Genomic DNA, 17,801 nt, shown 5'->3' on the forward strand with positions numbered 1-17,801 from the left:
TTGATGCGTCATCTCAGTTGTGTAGTTTGTAGGTAATGTTTAGAATTTGCTACATTTTCACTCAGACGCCAGCATGCAATGGCCTACTCGTTTTGAATGACACAATAGTATGTTTTACATACACTGTGAAGCAGACTGTGCAACTTTTTTGTAAAAGCTTCTTGTTAATGCGATGTAACGTGATGCAGTATGTTTCACTGAAGTAATCCAATTTTGTTAATGTGCCTGTCAATAATTTAGAATTAATACTTGCTTGATTTTGTGCATACTTGTAACATTTGATCTGTAAGGGTCAAACATTGAATAAGTGATGTTAGGACAAAGTGTGTGTGTGTGTTTTGGAAGTAACCTGTACAGAGAACTCAGGTGGGACCCGTTGTTCTTGTGATACAGGTCAAATGGTGTTTTTGTGTTCCACGAAGCGTCTGCCTCTGGAGCAACTCATCGTCTTTGAAATAGGTAGCACGCTCGGATCATTCATCAGTTACAAGGCATACCACTTAAAAGTTACATGTAGCGGAGGAGGTACATTCTCTACAACACGAATTGTAGTTTTGTCTTACGTGTTGACGTAGATTTTGTCTAACTAGGACTAGAAATGCACCTTGCTGATTAACGTCTGGATGTTCGTACCTGTCGGTTGAAGCAAACCCCACTGCTGTTGTTGAGACGCTGTGCACCAATAAGGGTCCAACACATTGACGGCCTTCAGGCCAGGAAAGTCACAACATTTGCACACGAAGGACGCATTCACGCAAACACCCGGTGCTCCGTTTTGAAGTTTTAAAATGAAACATCTTTGAATTGTCTTGTGTTTTGAATTAGATTATTTTTATTTCTTCATTAAAAGCTTGTATCAATTTACATCTGGAAGACTTCATTGAAAAGGACATTTCGTGTGAATTTTCTCTCGTCATTAAGTAGACGGCCTTGCCGGGGGTTCGGTTCAATGCGAACACAAACAGTGTACACACACACAGTGTACACACACACAGTGTACACACACAGTGTACACGCACACAGTGACACAGTGACACACACAGTGTACACTGTGTGTACACTGTGTGTGTACACTGTGTGTGCACACACAGTGTACACACACAGTGACACAGTGACGCACACACAGTGACAGTGTACACACACAGTGACACACACACAGTGACACAGTGACACAACAACAACCGCCATTTGCTACTAAGTGGCGGTGACGTCACCACGACGCTTGTGCCAAGCACAGTGACACACAGTGACACAGTGACACACACAGCGACACACAGTGACACACACTGTATACACAGTGTACACACACACAGTGTATACACACAGTGTACACACACAGTGTATACAAACAGTGTACACACAGTGTACACACACACAGTGTATATACACAGTGTGCACACAGTGTATACACACAGTGTACACACACAGTGTACACACACAATGTACACACACACAGTGTACACATACACAGTGTATACACAGTGTAAACACACAGTGTACACACACACAGGGTATACACAGTGTACACACACAGTGTACACACGGTGTACATGCAGTGTATACACCCAGTGTACACACACAGGGTACAGATAGTGTATATATACACACACACAGTGTACACACATTGACACACGGTATACACAGTGTATACACACACACAGTGTATACAGTGTACACACACACAGTGTACACACACAATGTACACACAGTGTACACACACTGTACACACACAGTGTACACATACGCAGTGTACACACACAATGTACACACACACATAGTGTACACACACAATGTACACAATGTACACACAGTGTACACACACACACAGTGTACACACACACAGTGTACACACACAATTTATACACACAGTGTACACATACGCAGTGTACACACACAGTGTACACACACACAGCGTACACACGCAGTGTACACACACAGTGTATACACATAGTGTACACACACAGCGTACACACGCAGTGTACACACACAGTGTATACACATAGTGTACACACACAGTGTATACACAATATACACAATGTACACACACAGTGTACACACACACAGTGTACACACACAGTGTACACACACACAGTGTACACACACAATTTATACACACAGTGTACACATATGCAGTGTACACACACAGTGTATACACATAGTGTACACACACACAGCGTACACACATAGGGTACACACAGTGTATACACACACAGTGTACACACACAGTGTACACACACACAGTGTACACACAGGGTATACACAGTTTACATACACACAGTGTACACACACACAGTGTACACACACACAGTGACACAGTGACACACAGTGTACACACAGTGACACACACACACACACAGTGTATACACACACAGTGTACACACACAGTGTATACACACAGTGTACACGCACTGTATACAGTGTACACACACAGTGTACACACACAGTGTATACAAACAGTGTACACACATACAGTGTACACATAGACACCTGGGAGCCAGAAATCTTTCTGATGGGCCAAATACTCATTTCACTCATTAAATGCAAATAAATTTATAACATTTTTGACATGCGTTTCTCTGGATTTTTGTTGTTATTCTGTCTCACTGTTCAAATAAATCTACCATTAAAATTATAGACTGATCATTTCTTTGTCAGTGGGCAAACGTACAAAATCAGCAGGGGATCAAAATATATTTTTTATTTTATTGTTTCCATTCTACGTGGTGACTTTACCCAAATAACCAAGAAGATGAATCCCTGCAGTCACGAAAGCTTTAAATCTAAATTGCAAGTGCTTTGAGTGTGTGCACGTGCCGTGTGCGTGTGGAAAAAAATGTACGATACGCTTATGGTGGATATGATTAGGTAATATCGTAGTATCGCCATATCGCGATAACTGTCGGAGTTAAATGTTGTACAATTCTGCAAGAGCGTTCCGAACTTTGATCGCGTTGTGTGAACGTCATCATTTGGAACGAACCAACTTACCGCTTTAAATAGGGGGGGTCGCAGACACGGTAATATTTTTTAAAATATATAAATATATACATCTACAACAGCAATACAATGACGGAGCGACCGTGACTATTACAGATCATTCAGCATATATTGTTTGAGTTTATACAATTCAAATTATGTGATGGAAGTGAAAGTATAAGATTGATAGTTTGAGCATCAACCCTTCGCTGGGAGTGGTAGCTTCCAAGTGCCAATGGCTGACGCCTCAAGCGCGGCTCCCAGGACGCTTCGAAACTGTTCGGAACATAACGACTCCCCACCCCCACCCACCCCACCCTAAACTTGCACGAACAATTCCTCTCGCCCCTTAAAACTCTGAGCAGGATTGAACTCACGCGAACCGGTAAGTGGGTGTTTTGGTTTTAAAATTTTTACGAAAAAAAAAATCCGGTGTTGTGTGACCCCCGTTGCGGCGGTGACACCGTAGGCTGTGGTTGCTCCCCGCCGGGGAAGGCGTCTCCTTCTCGGTAGGCAATCCAGGCCATTCAGGCCCTCCCTGGCGTCTCGGGCCTAGTCTGTCACAAAGAAAATAAACATTTATACATGCTTTGTGGAACTGTTTTCACAGTAAGATACACAGGCAGCAGTCGTAAGAAGAAAGGCTGAAATACAATCGTCAGTAACAGAGGCGTTATGAAAAAGGGCCATTGCACGATTATGCACTACAGTATTTACTTTTAAGGGCAGTGTTATTGGTAAATTTGTAGGGGTTTTTCTCTCGTGATATACCCGTCTTTGTGTTTGTCCTCATGCTTTGGGTTTCGGGCTGTTCCACGCGAGTTTGAAGCCTTTGGTTAAACGAGGTAACACAACGACGGGTCAAGTTATCTCTTGATGCATCACAGCTGTCATAACCCGTACGGTTTACCCCGTATTCTTGTACAGAGACATTGAGTTTTCACGCCCATACGGGGTACAGCCGTTTCAATACGGGCAAAAAAAACATGATTTGGTAACATAATATTGTCTGTTTGTGTTTCTACATTGTGATGGGACTCCGTAGGACGAACGTTGATATTTATAAAGACACGTGGTGGCCGATACGGTCTGAATTGATCTGTAATAAGGTAGGGGCACTGATTGATAGGGGGTTGACAGCTACGTGGTGGTGAGTGTACTCGAAGTGAATGTCTATTTGTGTTTCTCCCTTGTGATGGCACTTTGTTGTTGTTTTAGGCGGCTGCGGGACTGTGCAACGTTGGTGAGCGGCATAGGAGCGGTGGGGGCAACATCCATTGTAGAGTACAATGTCACTACGCTCCCACGTCTACGCTACCCTCCTCCACCAAGCCGCCACACGGACGAGCGTGGTGAAGTATGGTCAAATCACGACCCGGGGCGGCGTGGGGAGACCCTCGTCTGGCAATGGATTAACAAATTGGCTCTTACTGTATACCTCCATATATATAAAAATATGCAAGGTTGTGATTGTGTGTGTTGTCTGTTCAAAATGTTTAGCGTACTTCCCGACATGCAACAAAACTGGAAATTTGCCATGTGGGTACTTTCCAGACTGTACACCGTGCAAACATTATACAAATACACTTTTGTGTTGTTTTTTGGGGGGGGAGCTCAATAATGTATAGATTTTTTGGACGGCAAGTGAGCTGTGACGTCAAATCTGTCACGTGACCCTCGCATGTGGAAGCGTCACGCATTGTAGTGTAGCGGTTAGCGCTGTCTGTGTGTGTGTCTGTGTGTGTGTCTGTGTGTGTCTGTTTGTGTCTGTGTGTGTCTGTGTTTGTGTGGAAGCGTAACGCATTGTAGTGTAGCGGTTAGCGCTACGCCGCGCTACGAACCCTGCGACCCGAGTTCGATTCGCGCTCACGGCCACCACCAGTGACGATTATTTGAACCGCTTCTGGGCCTCCCCTAGGTCGACTCAGCCTCAAACGAGTAACTGCTGTCGTGTGAACATCGCCACTGGGGAGACAAAGGCGGCCGGACGTGGTGGATCCAAGTCCCGGGCGAAGCTGGGTAGTACAGCTAGTCGTGAATACATGAATGAATATAGACGTCTAAGTCACGTGTGACTGTATATATTCATTCCTCCATGGCTCGATACTGACGTGTAGATGGTGTGGATATTCTTATTTTCTGTCTGCAGCTGACGCTGGTCTGATGGAGCAAAGGCCCTCAGCACAGCAAGCCGGGACGACAAGTCAACAATGCGACCGGCGTGCATACAGCACGGATCGGACTGGAAATTTGACACAGCACCAGAGAACACACACAGGAGAGAAACCCTTCAAGTGCACTGTGTGTGACAAGGCATTTTCAGGTTCATCTACTCTTAAAAAAGACCAGAGAACACACACAGGAGAGAAACCCTTCAAGTGCACTGTGTGTGGGAAGGCATTTTCAGATTCATCTGCTCTTAAAACACACCAGAGAACACACACGGGAGAGAAACCCTTCAAGTGCAATGTGTGTGGGAAGGCATTTTCAGATTCTACTACTCTTAAAAAACACCAGAGAACACACACGGGAGAGAAACCCTTCGAGTACAGTGTGTGGGGGAAGGCATTTTCAGATTCATTTGCTCTTAAAACACACCAGAGAACACACACGGGAGAGAAACCCTTCAAGTGCAGTGTGTGTGGGAGGACATTTTCAGATTCATCTACTCTTAAAACACACCAGAGAACACACACGGGAGAGAAACCCTTCAAGTGCAGTGTGTGTGGGAAGGCATTTTCAGATTCATCTCATCTTCAAAGACACCAGAGAACACACACGGGAGAGAAACCCTTCAAGTGCAGTGTGTGTGGGAAGACTTTTTCAGATTCATCTACTCTTAAAACACACCAGAGAACACACACGGGAGAGAAACCCTTCAAGTGCAGTGTGTGTGGGAGGACATTTTCAGATTCATCTACTATTAAAACACACCAGAGAACACACACGGGAGAGAAACCCTTCAAGTGCAGTGTGTGTGGGAAGGCATTTTCACAGTCATCTAGTCTTAAATCACACCAGAAAACACACACGGGAGAGAAACCCTTCAAGTGCACTGTGTGTGGGAAGGCATTTTCACGGTCATCTACTCTTAAAACACACCAGAGAACACACACGGGAGAGAAACCCTTCAAGTGCAGTGTTTGTGGGAAGACATTTTCATGGTCATCTGCTCTTAAAAAACACCAGAGAACACACACGGGAGAGAAACCCTTCTAGTGCACTGTGTGTGTGAAGGCATTTTCACAGTCATCTGCTCTTAAAACACACCAGAAAACACACGGGAGAGAAACCCTTCAAGTGCAGTGTGTGTGGGAAGGCATTTTCACAGTCATCTGGTCTTAAATCACACCAGAAAACACACACGGGAGAGAAACCCTTCTAGTGCACTGTGTGTGGGAAGGCATTTTCACAGTCATCTGGTCTTAAATCACACCAGAGAACACACACGGGAGAGAAACCCTTCAAGTGCAGTGTGTGTGGGAAGGCATTTTCACAGTCATCTACTCTTAAAAAACACCAGAGTACACACGGGAGAGAAACCCTTCAAGTGCAGTGTGTGCGGAAAGGCATTTGCACATTCATCAAATCTTCTAGTACACCAGAGAACACAGACAGGAGAGAAACCGTAGAGGTACACTCTACGTGGGATGTTTGAACAGTCATCAAATCTTATAGTACACCGGAGAACACAGGTGCACTCTGCGGGAAGGCGTTTGCACATTCATAAAATCTTCAAGTACACCAGAAAACACGGAAGCATCAGAAGATCTGCAAGGAGTGGAATCTGAAATCAGCTTGTGAAAGTCAAAGTGCCACAATAAGCCCATCCCTCATGAAACAAGAACCGGACGAAAATCGCAGCTTGGACACTTTTAAAGGTATCGAGGTGAAATATGAAGAGGTGATGGTGAAGAGGGAAGAAGTGATGGTGAAGAGGGAAGAAGTGAAGGTGAAATGTGAAGATGAAGATTCAACTCCAAAATGGGACCTTCACATCGATGGAGGCAACGTAAAGCAGGAGGAGAATTCTGACTGTGAGGCAGAGCGAGGCAACTCCCAGCATTTTGTGGAAGTGGAGGTGTGGGTGGACTTCCTCCGAGACAATCCAAAGTCAAGTGGAGACCCGGTAGATGTGTAAGCCAGAGACGATGTCGCTACAATAGATGCACCTTTGTCACAAGCCTTTAATGACAATGTGAAGTTGAACACTTTGTGGGCCCGTGGGTTGGGTAGATCTCTAACCAGGAGCAAGAGCCAATAAGCTCCCAAGCATTCACTATGTTATAATAATTGCTTTTACACGGTGCTTGCTTAATCGCCTCAGCAACTCGGAGTTTTGTGTCGTACCTCGCCTGAAACACTCAAAGAGCATCCCCAAGTAGCAGCTGCCCCTGTGTGGCACAAGGTGGTGGCCCTGCACCGGCCTGCATGTGGACAAGAGCCTGTCAGTAGGGGGCGATGATTGATGTGTCATCTCAGTTGTGTGGTTTGTAGGTAATGTTTAGAATTTGCTACATTTTCACTCAGACGCCAGCATGCAATGGCCTCGTTTTGAATGACAATAGTATGTTTTACATACACGGTGAAGCAGACTGTGCAACTTTTTTAAAAAGCTTCTTGTTAATATGATGTAACGTGATGCAGTATATTTCACTGCAGTAATCCAATTTTGTTAATATGCCTGTCAATAATTTAGAATGTATACTTGTCTGGTTTTGTGCATACTTGTAACATTTGATCTATAAGGGTCAAACATTGATTAAGTGATGTTAGGACAAAGTGTGTGTGTGTTTGAAAGTAACCTGTACAGATTACTCAGGTGAGACCCGTTGTTCTTGTGATACAGGTCAAAGGGTACTTTTGTGTTCCACGAAGCATCTGGCGCAACTCATTGTCTTTGAAATAGGTAGCACGCTCGGATCATTCATCAGTTACAAGGAATACCACTTAAAAGTTACACGTATAGGAGGTACATTCTCTACAACACGAATTGTAGTTTTGTCTTACGTGTTGACGTAGATTTTGTCTAACTAGGACTAGAAATGCACCTTGCTGATTCACGTCTGGATGTTCGTACCTATCGTTTGAAGCAAACCCCACTGCTATTGTTGAAACGCTGTGCACCAATAATGGTCCAACACGTTGACGGCCTTCAGGCCAGGAAAGTCACAACATTTACGGCACACGAAGGACGCATTCACGCAAGTACCCCATGCTCCGTTTTTAAGTTTTAAAATGAAGCATGTTTGAATTGTGTTGTGTTTTGAATTAGATAATTTTATTTCTTTATTAAAAGCTTGTCTCAATTTACATCTGGAAGACTTCATTGAAAAGGACATTTCGTGTGAATTTTCTCTCGTCGTTAAGTAGACGGTCTTGCCGGGGGTTCGGTTCGATGCGGCCCTTTACCTGTTTGGGATTGCGGGATCGAGGTAAGGCGACACGGAGCTGGCCGTGCGAGAAGACCGCCGTCTGCAGATCGATTCCAATGTAATCGAACGTCTGTCCCTGCGCCTCCGTCGTCCATGCAGGGGGTGCGTCGGTTTGCAGCGCCCCCTGCATGAAAACAACGGAAAGTGCAGCGCTCATCACAGATAGATAAAGTTGTGCGCTTATATTTAAAATGTTATTCTTTTATAAGGTGATGTTGAAATCGGAAAGTGTTTGATGATTTCAATCAGATTGATTCATTATTATGCAACACATATCTGAGCTTTTGTGGTCCTGTTGAGATCAAGTTGGAAAGAGTCCGTGACTATAACTTCGCTCAATATTGTAAACGTGTTTCTATTATTTAGTTATTGTTATTTAATACCAACTACTTCAGATAATGGGTTTCAAGATGTACTTGAATGGCACGTTCATTGTTCCGGTGTTTAATGGCTTGGACGTCGTGGCAAACGGCTTCCATCGATGTGGAAGTCAATGGTGGATGATGATTTGACATTTCGGTGTTGATTTGGAGTAGATTGTTTAACTGTTGCATACCGGGTGGTGAAATGCTTTGCCGAGTACCTGAACTGTTTGACCAAGTGAATTAATGAAGAGTTCGATACGAGTTTGAGCGTTAATATTCTTGCGGAACAACAAAGGTCTGATATTTTAAAGATTCCTGATCGTACGTTTATTGCGACAATGTTCATAGGGAACACGTGTGGAGGAGAGTTCCGGGTGAAGTCTCCCCTTACCTGGCAACCATGGTGGCTGTCCGCTGATCACTCTCGCTCCATCACAGCTACGAGCTGTAGGGACGAGACTCTCCACCCTGGCGCTGTTTTAATTCTCAGCACAAAGAGCGGAGAGCCTCATCCCTGCAGTTCCCTCCTGTTGTGCCGCAGCATTTACCGCGTAACGAGGCAAAGTTTTCATGAGCAGTGCGTTCCACTACACACCCACACGAGCGAACCATGTGCAACAGTGTGCGTACTACACTACTATACACTACACTATACTAAACTATACACTACACTATACACTACACTACTATACATTACACTATACACTACACTACTATACACTACGCTACTATACACTACACTATACACTACACTATACACTACACTAAACACTACACTAAACACTATTATACACTATACAATACACTACTATACACTACACTATACACTTATACACTACAATATACACAACTATACACTACTATACAATACACTATTATACACTACACTATTATACACTACACTATACACTTATACACTACAATATACACTACTATACACTACAATATACACTATTATACACTACACTATACACTTATACACTACAATATACACTACACTATACACTACACTATACACTACTATACACTACACTACTATACACTACACTATACACTACTACACTATTATACACTACACTATACACTTATACACTACAATATACACTACTATACAATACACTATTATACACTACACTATTATACACTACACCAGGGGTCGGGAACCTTTTTGGCTGAGAGAGCCATGAAAGCCACATTTTAAAATAAATGTCCGTGAGAGTCATATACTTTTTTAACACTGAATACAACTAAATGCGTGTATTTTTAACTAAGACCAATTTTAGAATATAATAAGTCTCTGAATGTATCCTTTTTAATAACGTTATACCAACAACTAATAATAAATAAAATACTTCTTACCATTCATGCGACTTCTGGTGCTGCATTGTTTTGCTGATGGCTTTGTAGTCTGGTTGTTACGTGGTGAGGTTAAGCTTCATGCAGGCGTTGAGGCTTTAATCCGTTAAACGGGATCGTAGGTTGATCTTGATGTTTTTTAGATGTGAGAACGACTGCTCACATGAATACGTAGAACCAAACATGGTCAATAAAGCAATACTCACACGCTGCAGTGTGTGGTATGTGACAGGAAGCGCGTTCCATGTTTTGACAATCAGCTGGTCTGCAGGTTGAAGTTTTTTCATTTCTGTCCACTTGTGTTTGCTCGCCAGCTCTGCTTGCTGTTGTTCAAGTCTTTCCAAAGCTTCATTCAGTGACTTGAACTTATTCACCCACATGTCTGAAGCCTTCAGGTCAGCAACTTCCAGCTCAAAATCTCTGATGGAGACACCAGGGATGTAACTCAGGTCGGCTTTGTCCACTGAACACTCGTGTGGATGAGTGATGAACTTGAAAAGACGAGTGTGCTCAGGAAATTCTCCAAAGCGTGCTTTGAATGACTGCTGGAGATCAGATGTGAAGCCAGCTAGCTGCTGGAGATCAAAATGTTAAACGGGGTCACTTGCTGTGCACGCATCTTTAAATTCTCTCAGTTTTTCATAGTGCAGTAAACGACCTTTTTCAATATCCACGATGAAGAGTTCCAGCTTGTTTTCAAATGCAAACACTGCTTGTTGAAGGGATAAGACTTTCCAATGCCTTGCATTTTCACATTGAGCTGGTTCAGATGTCCAGTCATGTCCACAAGATAGTACAACTTCAGGAGCCACTCAGTGTTAGCTAGCTCAGGATGCTCGACATCTTTCATTTCAAGAAAATAAATACAAACCGCCACTTCTCTCAAATGTTTCTTGCCGTTGATTTTCACACCTGATGATGACTGCTTGTGTTGCAGTCGAAACGTCGTGAGAATCCTCTACACTTGTTAAATTAGCGCTCGTTTACCATTGATTTACTTATTGTTACCGAGACTATCCTTGCCAAATTACTTGTTTAAGAGATAGCAACTCGCCAGGTGTTTAAGAGGAGAAACCAAAGAGGCAAATTGCTGGGAGATACGGCCACAGGCCGAAGAGTGACGCACCTTGAATGTCGTCATTCAAGGTGCGTCACTCTACGTATGAATGTACTCGTCGTCGCTATTAAATCATTGTTTAGTGTCGAGCAAGGGCGGGCACGTCCAAGTTGTTTCCCACTGAAGCAAGTGAGTGGTGGGTGTTGATTGGTTACTCGCGATGAGCACCTGCCCCAAGTCTGTTATGGCTACACAGGGGGGGTTTCTGTCCTTGCCTTTGGTCAGAATCAGAATCTCAATCAATATTCACACTGGAGGAATACGATGAACTATAAAGCTCGTTCTCACAGATGTTCAGTACCCTTGGTTCGCCTCGTAGACCGCGACCACTTCGGCCCAAGCGGCTGTGGATGAGGACCTCGCAGGCTTCTCAGAATCCGGAGTCAAAAGGGAGGGAACCGGGGGCGGAGGAAAAAAAAATTGTGAAGCGTGCCGCTAAGCACGCTCCTCACGTACAGCTGCAGAGACGAAGATGCCCCCCTGGTAGCCTTGGGCCGGAGCCGTGCTGAAGACCAGCACGGCACACCACGCCTGGCCACCTTTGTCTCCCCTATGCTGATGCCTTCAAGGGGAGGTCTCCACATTGGTAATGTTTTAACGCGTTAAATCAGATGCTGTCATCGTTTCGAGTCTGAGTGGATGTAGAGGAGGCCCATGACTTAAAAAAAAAGAACTCAACAACTGGAATATAAATTCGCGTTCATCCTCTAGCGACGCAACAGCCCTGCCGACTCCCCACACGGGAATCTACACACACAGCGACACTCGCTCCACTCGCCATGTCAGTGTCTTTCTGTGCAATCTTCTCGTACGAGGTCATTCTTCGGGAATCTTGAGCACCGCAAGAACGCGGCTATTTGGCTGACGGCACGGCACGTCACGTGCTCCGTGGCGCACGAATCGGAGAGGAGCCCAGCACACGAAGCACTAGCACGCGCCTCGCGCACCCTTATGAACAGACTGTTGGTAGAAGGTGCGCACACACACACCCCAACAAATACACTTCATACATGACACGCATGAATACGAATGTAAATACATGTTCTGCCGTCCAAATATTGATTTCAGATACCAAGTTGTGTGTGTGTGTATGTGTGTGAGTGTGTGAGTGTGTGTATGTGTGTGTGAGTGTGTGTATGTGTGTGTGTAAGTGTGTGAGTGTGTGTATGTGTGTGAGTGTGTGTATGTCTGTGTGTGAGTGTGTGTGTATGTGTGTGAGTGTGTGTAAGTGTGTGTGTGTATGTGTGTGTGAGTGTGTGTATGTGTGTGTGAGTGTGTATGTGTGTGTGTGTATGTGTGTGTGAGTGTGTGTATGTGTGTGTGTGAGTGTGTGTATGTGTGTATGTGTGTATGTATGTGTGTGTATGTGTGTGTATGTGTGTGTATGTGTGTGTGTGCGTGTGTGTGTGTGTGTATGTGTGTGTATGTGTGTATGTGTGTGTGCGTGTGTGTGCGTGTGTGTGTGCATGTGTGTGTGCGTGTGCGTGCGCGCGTGTGCGTGTGTGTGTGTGCGTGTGTGTGTGTACGTGTGTGTGCGTGTGTGTGTGCATGTGTGTGCGTGTGCGTGCGCGCGTGTGCGTGTGTGTGTGTACGTGCGTGTGTGTGTGCGTGTGCATGTGTGTGTGTGTGTGCGTGTGTGTGTGCGTGCGTGTGTGTGTGTGCTCGTGTGTGTTGGGTGTAAGCCAGGCGGGGCGGGTGGGACGAGCGTGTGGATTGAGCATTGCGCTCGGTCAGTAACTCTGTGGACCTGTTCGCTGGCGGGTGGTGGATTACAAGGCAATGAGATTTGCCCTACCGGTCGGCAGCCAAGTACCAGTGTTGTGTGCGTGTGTGGTGGGTGGCGGGGGGTGACTGAAACAATTCCACAACAGGCGAAACACACATGGACACTGTCGGGAATAATTCTGCACTCGTCCATTCGATCAGCTAATTGGACTTCCTGAGTGTCCGAGCGTTCGGATATCGAGGGTTCAAAACGGGAGGGCCCGGACGATAATCCACGCGACCACGGGGAGATCACGCAAACTCCAAATACACGTGTGTCAGAGGGTCAGGGTCGCACCCACGACATCCTGCATACCTGGCGAGGTAGTTAACATCTCCTAGACACTGTGATGATGATGATGATGAGAGAGAGACACGCAGACTTCAAATATACAGCAGCAGCAGCAGCAGGCGTCAGGGTCGGGGTCGAACCCACGACCTCCTGTGTACCTGGCGAGGTAGTTAACATCTCCTAGCCACCGTGATGATGATGAGAGAGACACAGACTCCAAATATACAGCAGCAGCAGCAGACGTCAGGGTCAGGGTCGAACCCACGACCTCCTGTATACCTGGCAAGGTAGTTACCAGATCGCATATTGTACAGGCCATCTTGTCAATCCACTGCTGGATGAGGGCCTCCCCACACGGTGAGGGTTACATGAGCATACTTCACCACGCCAGCCAGTGCACGGTTGGTTAGGCGGGGGAAGGGGTGGACGGGGCAGTTAAAGATATCTCACTCTTGATTTGATACATCACTCACCGCTCATGTTGGGCACGGCTTGGAACTGAATTCAGGTTGCTGCTGGGTTCATATCGAAGTGCGTTAACCACTGGGCCACAACTCTACGTAAACAGCGAGGGAAAAAAGTATTTGATCCCCTGCTGATTTTGTACGTTTGCCCACTGACAAAGAAATGATCAGTCTATAATTTTAATGGTAGGTTTATTTGAACAGTGAGAGACAGAATCCAGAAAAACGCATGTCAAAAATGTTATAAATTGTACTCTTTGGTTCCGTTCGGTAAGTCACAGAGGTAAAAAAATCTAAAAAAAATCACGACGTTTCGGCCACAACACAAGTGGCCTTCGTCGGGTGAAGGGACCGTGCTGTCACGAGGACAGCGTTGGAATTACGATTCCAACGCCGCCTTCGTTTAATTCGGCGAGGTTTTAGAGATTGAGAGGGTGGACGGCGCGTTGCGAGGTTCACAGGACGCCCCGCTCCCGCGCCACCTTCTCGAATGAGTCCCGAGGCAGAAGTCCAAGGGAAAGACAAAGACGGATGCGGTGGTGGGTGGTGGGGGGGGGACACAACAACAAGGAATGGATCCAGTGACCATCACGAGGCCGTGCGGCGAGGCTACGCACCGACACACGTTGACCGTCAACCCCCCCACCACCACCCCGAGCGGCTCAGGGAGCGGGCGGGTCGGCGGGCCCAGCCCACACCGATGGGACGGGTGGGAGAGACGGAAGTGGGAGTCGGCCAAGCAGGCGGTCGGAGGTGTGGGGGTTGACTTGAGGGCGAAGCGACAACCGTGCTCCTGCCTGGCCGAGCCCCCGGCGGGTAGTCGCGGCGGTGGCGGGGGTGGGGGCAGTCAGCCCCGACTTAAGAGCCGCATGGCTCACAGGGCTATACCTAAATAAATGAAACTTGAAAACTTGTTCCATATGATTGGAGGAGACTTCTACCGGGTGCTCCGGGTTCCTCCCACCTGCAAACACGCGTTGGCTGCCCGATAACACCTCAATGTATAGAGGCCTGCAGAGCTTGGGCAATTGTCGGTATCGTTGAGCTCCCTCCTCTCTCCTTGCCTCTCTTCCCCGACGAGAGAGCGCGCGGACGCTGAGCGGAGGCGTTGAGTAACAAGTCCACATCATCATTACCTCTATTTACGGGGGGGGGGGGAATGAGTACCTTGGGTTGAGGAGGTGGAAGAGGTGAGAGAGCGACCCCCTTCAGCTCAGCTCAATGTTCACCGCGCCCACCGAATCCTTTCTCGCCCCGTGCCACGCGCGATGGCGATGTACACACCCCCCCCCCCACCCGGGGTATATTTATTTGCACCGCCAAGTTGCCTACACCCCGAGTGTTTGTTTACATCACGGCGGCGACGTTTACACAAGCAACTCTTAACAAAAGCGGCACCGGGACCGAGTGGGGGGGCAATGGGGATTGGGGTTCCCGGGCCCCCCGGACAGGGCAGAGACGCGTGGCGGCGATCGGGCGGCGAGGTGGAAAACCTTCTCGACGGATTCGCGCGACTTCCGACGAATTAACTCGGCGTCTTGAGAGTCACGTGTCAAACGATGGCCGCCGCGTGTCCGCTCCGCCTCGAAGGCGGCACGAGGACCACCAAGCGGAGACGATCGTCGCGCATCAAGCGGCCGCCCACGCATCGTGGGCGGCCGCGCGGCTCTCCGCTCAAAGGGCAGGAAACGAAAACGCGACTGGCGAAGGAAACCCGATCCTCTCGGCTCTGTCCGATCCCCCCTCTTCGTGGGCCGCGAGCCTCCCCCCCCCCCCCCTCGGGCGACGCGACACGTTTACCGGACGTTTGCGTGCCGGAATCCGGCGAAGGTGGCAAAGGTCGTAAGTTCGAATCCTCGTTTCGGCGGCGGTCGACCGAGCCCGATATCCCTCCGGGGGGTTGACAAAATGAGCGCCACTCTGCGGGGAAGATCGACAGTGCTTTTGCCCTGTGGACGGACTCGTCCTCGTAGCTGCAACGTGGAATTCCCACGCTCCGTGGCTCTGCAGGGCTACGAACAGCACACGCCTCGACGCTCGCTCGAGAAGCAAATCGCTCCGACCACGCCTTGCGTTTCGTTTCCCTCGAGCCGCTTGCGGCGTTTCCCATCGTGCGGCAGTTCTGACGCAGCCAGCTGAGATCTCGTGAGAGAGACGTCCCGAGCGGTGGGTGGGGGGGCGGGGGGCGAGGGGCCCCCCACAGAAGCTTCAGGAAGTTCACATTCTTTGGTTCCATCGGTAAAGTAACGTAGACAGAGAAATAATAATAATAATAATAAAGTGAATACAAATATAACGAGAATAAAAACCGCGATGTCCCCATCGCGACGCGAGCAGTCGTCATCAGGAAGGGGGTGGGGGGGTGACGTCGACCGCCCGCGTTGCCTTCGGAACGTCGCCGTTCTTGCTCTCATTATTTTTTTATTCGCTCCATTTGTTATTTCTCTATCCGCGTGAGTTTAACCGAAAGAACCAAACAACACAGAACTTCCCGCGGCCGCGGGAAGTTTTAAGTCTTCAGGAAGTCGCGGTGAGTAAAGTTAGGAGGGGTGGTGGTGGTGGGGGGGGAGGGGGGCAGTTAGAGCAGGGCCGGGGGGAGCGGAGGGAGGGAAGCCGAGAGGCGGTGACTCAGGGCGCCCGGCCCTCTAGGAGCCGCGCCTGAGGTGGCCGCGCTTGGGTAGCCCCGGGCCTCATCCTCATCATCCATCGCTTGCCACCCGGGATCCATCGCAGGCCACCCGGGATCGATCCGCCACGCCAACGAGCCCTGCGCCGAACAACGGCTCTGCCTCTGCTAACCCCTCCTGCTGCTGCTGCTGCTCCTGCTGCTCCTGCTGCTGCTGCTGCTCCTGCTGCTGCTCCAGCTGCTGCTGCTGCTGCTCCTGCTGCTGCTCCTGCTCCTGCTGCTGCTCCTGCTGCTGCTGCTCCTGCTGCTGCTCCTGCTGCTGCTGTTGCTCCTGCTGGAGTTTCTGGAGCCGGTACGCGACCTGCAGGAGCCGCCGGTACACCGTGGCCTGCGACTCGGGCGTCTGGTCGCTCGCGAGGCCCTCGAATGACGCGGAAGGATCGGCCGCCGCTTCCGCATCTTCCTCTGCTTTGCGCTCCTCCTCCTCATGCTCCTCCTCCATCTCATGTTCATCTCCCTGCTCTTCTTCTTCTTCCACCCGCTGCTCTTTTTTTTCATCCCGGGGTCTCGTGCGCTGGACGCGGGGACCACCTGACGCGCCAGTGGGGACCAGCTGGCCGCTCGGCCGATCGGCTGACACCTCCGACGGTGCGGAGGTTTCAGGGTCCCCGTCTGTGTCCGCCTATTATACAAGCAGCAGCAGCAGCAACAGCAGCAACAGCAGCAACAGCAGCAGCAACAAACAAATATGAATTATATTCTTAGTTCTTTCGGTAAAGTCACCACGTTGAAGGGAAACAATAAAATAATAAAATATATAAAACAATAAAAATTCTCACGACGTTTCGACCAAAACACAAACGGTCGTCATCAGGTACGTCGTGAGATTTTTTTTTATTGTTTTATATATATTTTATTATTTTGTTGTTTCCCTTCAACGTGGTGACTTTACCGAAAGAGCTAAGAATATGAATTACTGCAGTCACGAAAGCTTTAAATCAAAATATGAATTAGTTTTCCCTACGATTCCAGACTTATGGGCCACCCAATGTAGGCCACACACGGAGTATTTTATAATGGCACGAGCTTTACTACTAACCGGCTTCGCCCGGGAGTTGTGGAGTCTTGCCTTGGGATTAATTTAATATTCCCTTTTATTTGACTGACAAAACCTGACGAAAAAATTGATGCTCGCAAGAAATAAAAAAGCCGAGACAAATCAATTTAACTAAATCGGATAAAAAAATCGATTTAAAGCTTTATAACTGCAGGGATTCATCTTTATTGGTTCTTTCGGTAAAGTCACCACCTGGAATGGAAATAAAATAATAAAAAGAAAACATAATAAAATATAATTCTCACGACGTTTCGGCCACAACGCAAGTAGAAGAAGGCTACTTGTGTTG

General features: G+C 47.6%; 2 protein-coding genes across 4 annotated transcripts in view; one reads left to right on the forward strand and one right to left on the reverse strand.

Moving 5' to 3' along the window:
- On the forward strand, positions 1–15,908 carry LOC142918212 (uncharacterized). The gene is made up of 4 exons (XM_076062342.1): positions 1–459; positions 4,195–4,333; positions 5,126–5,690; positions 15,743–15,908. The coding sequence occupies exons 3-4, from the start codon at positions 5,140–5,142 to the stop codon at positions 15,906–15,908; spliced, it is 717 nt and encodes a 238-aa protein (XP_075918457.1). The 5' UTR covers positions 1–459; positions 4,195–4,333; positions 5,126–5,139.
- Positions 14,955–17,801, reverse strand: part of LOC142918203 (uncharacterized) — a 20,195-nt gene continuing 17,348 nt past the window's right edge. For all 3 annotated transcript variants that reach the window (XM_076062331.1, XM_076062333.1, XM_076062332.1), the window contains one exon: positions 14,955–17,077. In XM_076062331.1, the coding sequence (XP_075918446.1) occupies positions 16,469–17,077 (609 nt within the window). In that variant the 3' untranslated portion in view covers positions 14,955–16,468. The remainder of the gene's footprint in view (positions 17,078–17,801) is intronic.

This window comes from Petromyzon marinus, unplaced genomic scaffold (genome assembly GCF_048934315.1).
Source record: "Petromyzon marinus isolate PM22_M1 ecotype Great Lakes invasive population unplaced genomic scaffold, UKy_Petmar_22M1.pri1.0 PM_G_Scaffold_57, whole genome shotgun sequence".
In the NCBI taxonomy this organism is placed as follows: Eukaryota; Metazoa; Chordata; class Hyperoartia; order Petromyzontiformes; family Petromyzontidae; genus Petromyzon; species Petromyzon marinus.

Coding starts and splice junctions, on each gene's coding strand:
- LOC142918212 (XM_076062342.1), top strand. CDS start 5,140: ATGGAGCAAAGGCCCTCAGCACAGCAAGCCGGGACGACAAGTCAACAA. Junction 5,691..15,742: donor ACGGGAGAGAAACCCTTCAA/GTGCAGTGTGTG, acceptor TCGTCCTCGTAG/CTGCAACGTGGAATTCCCAC.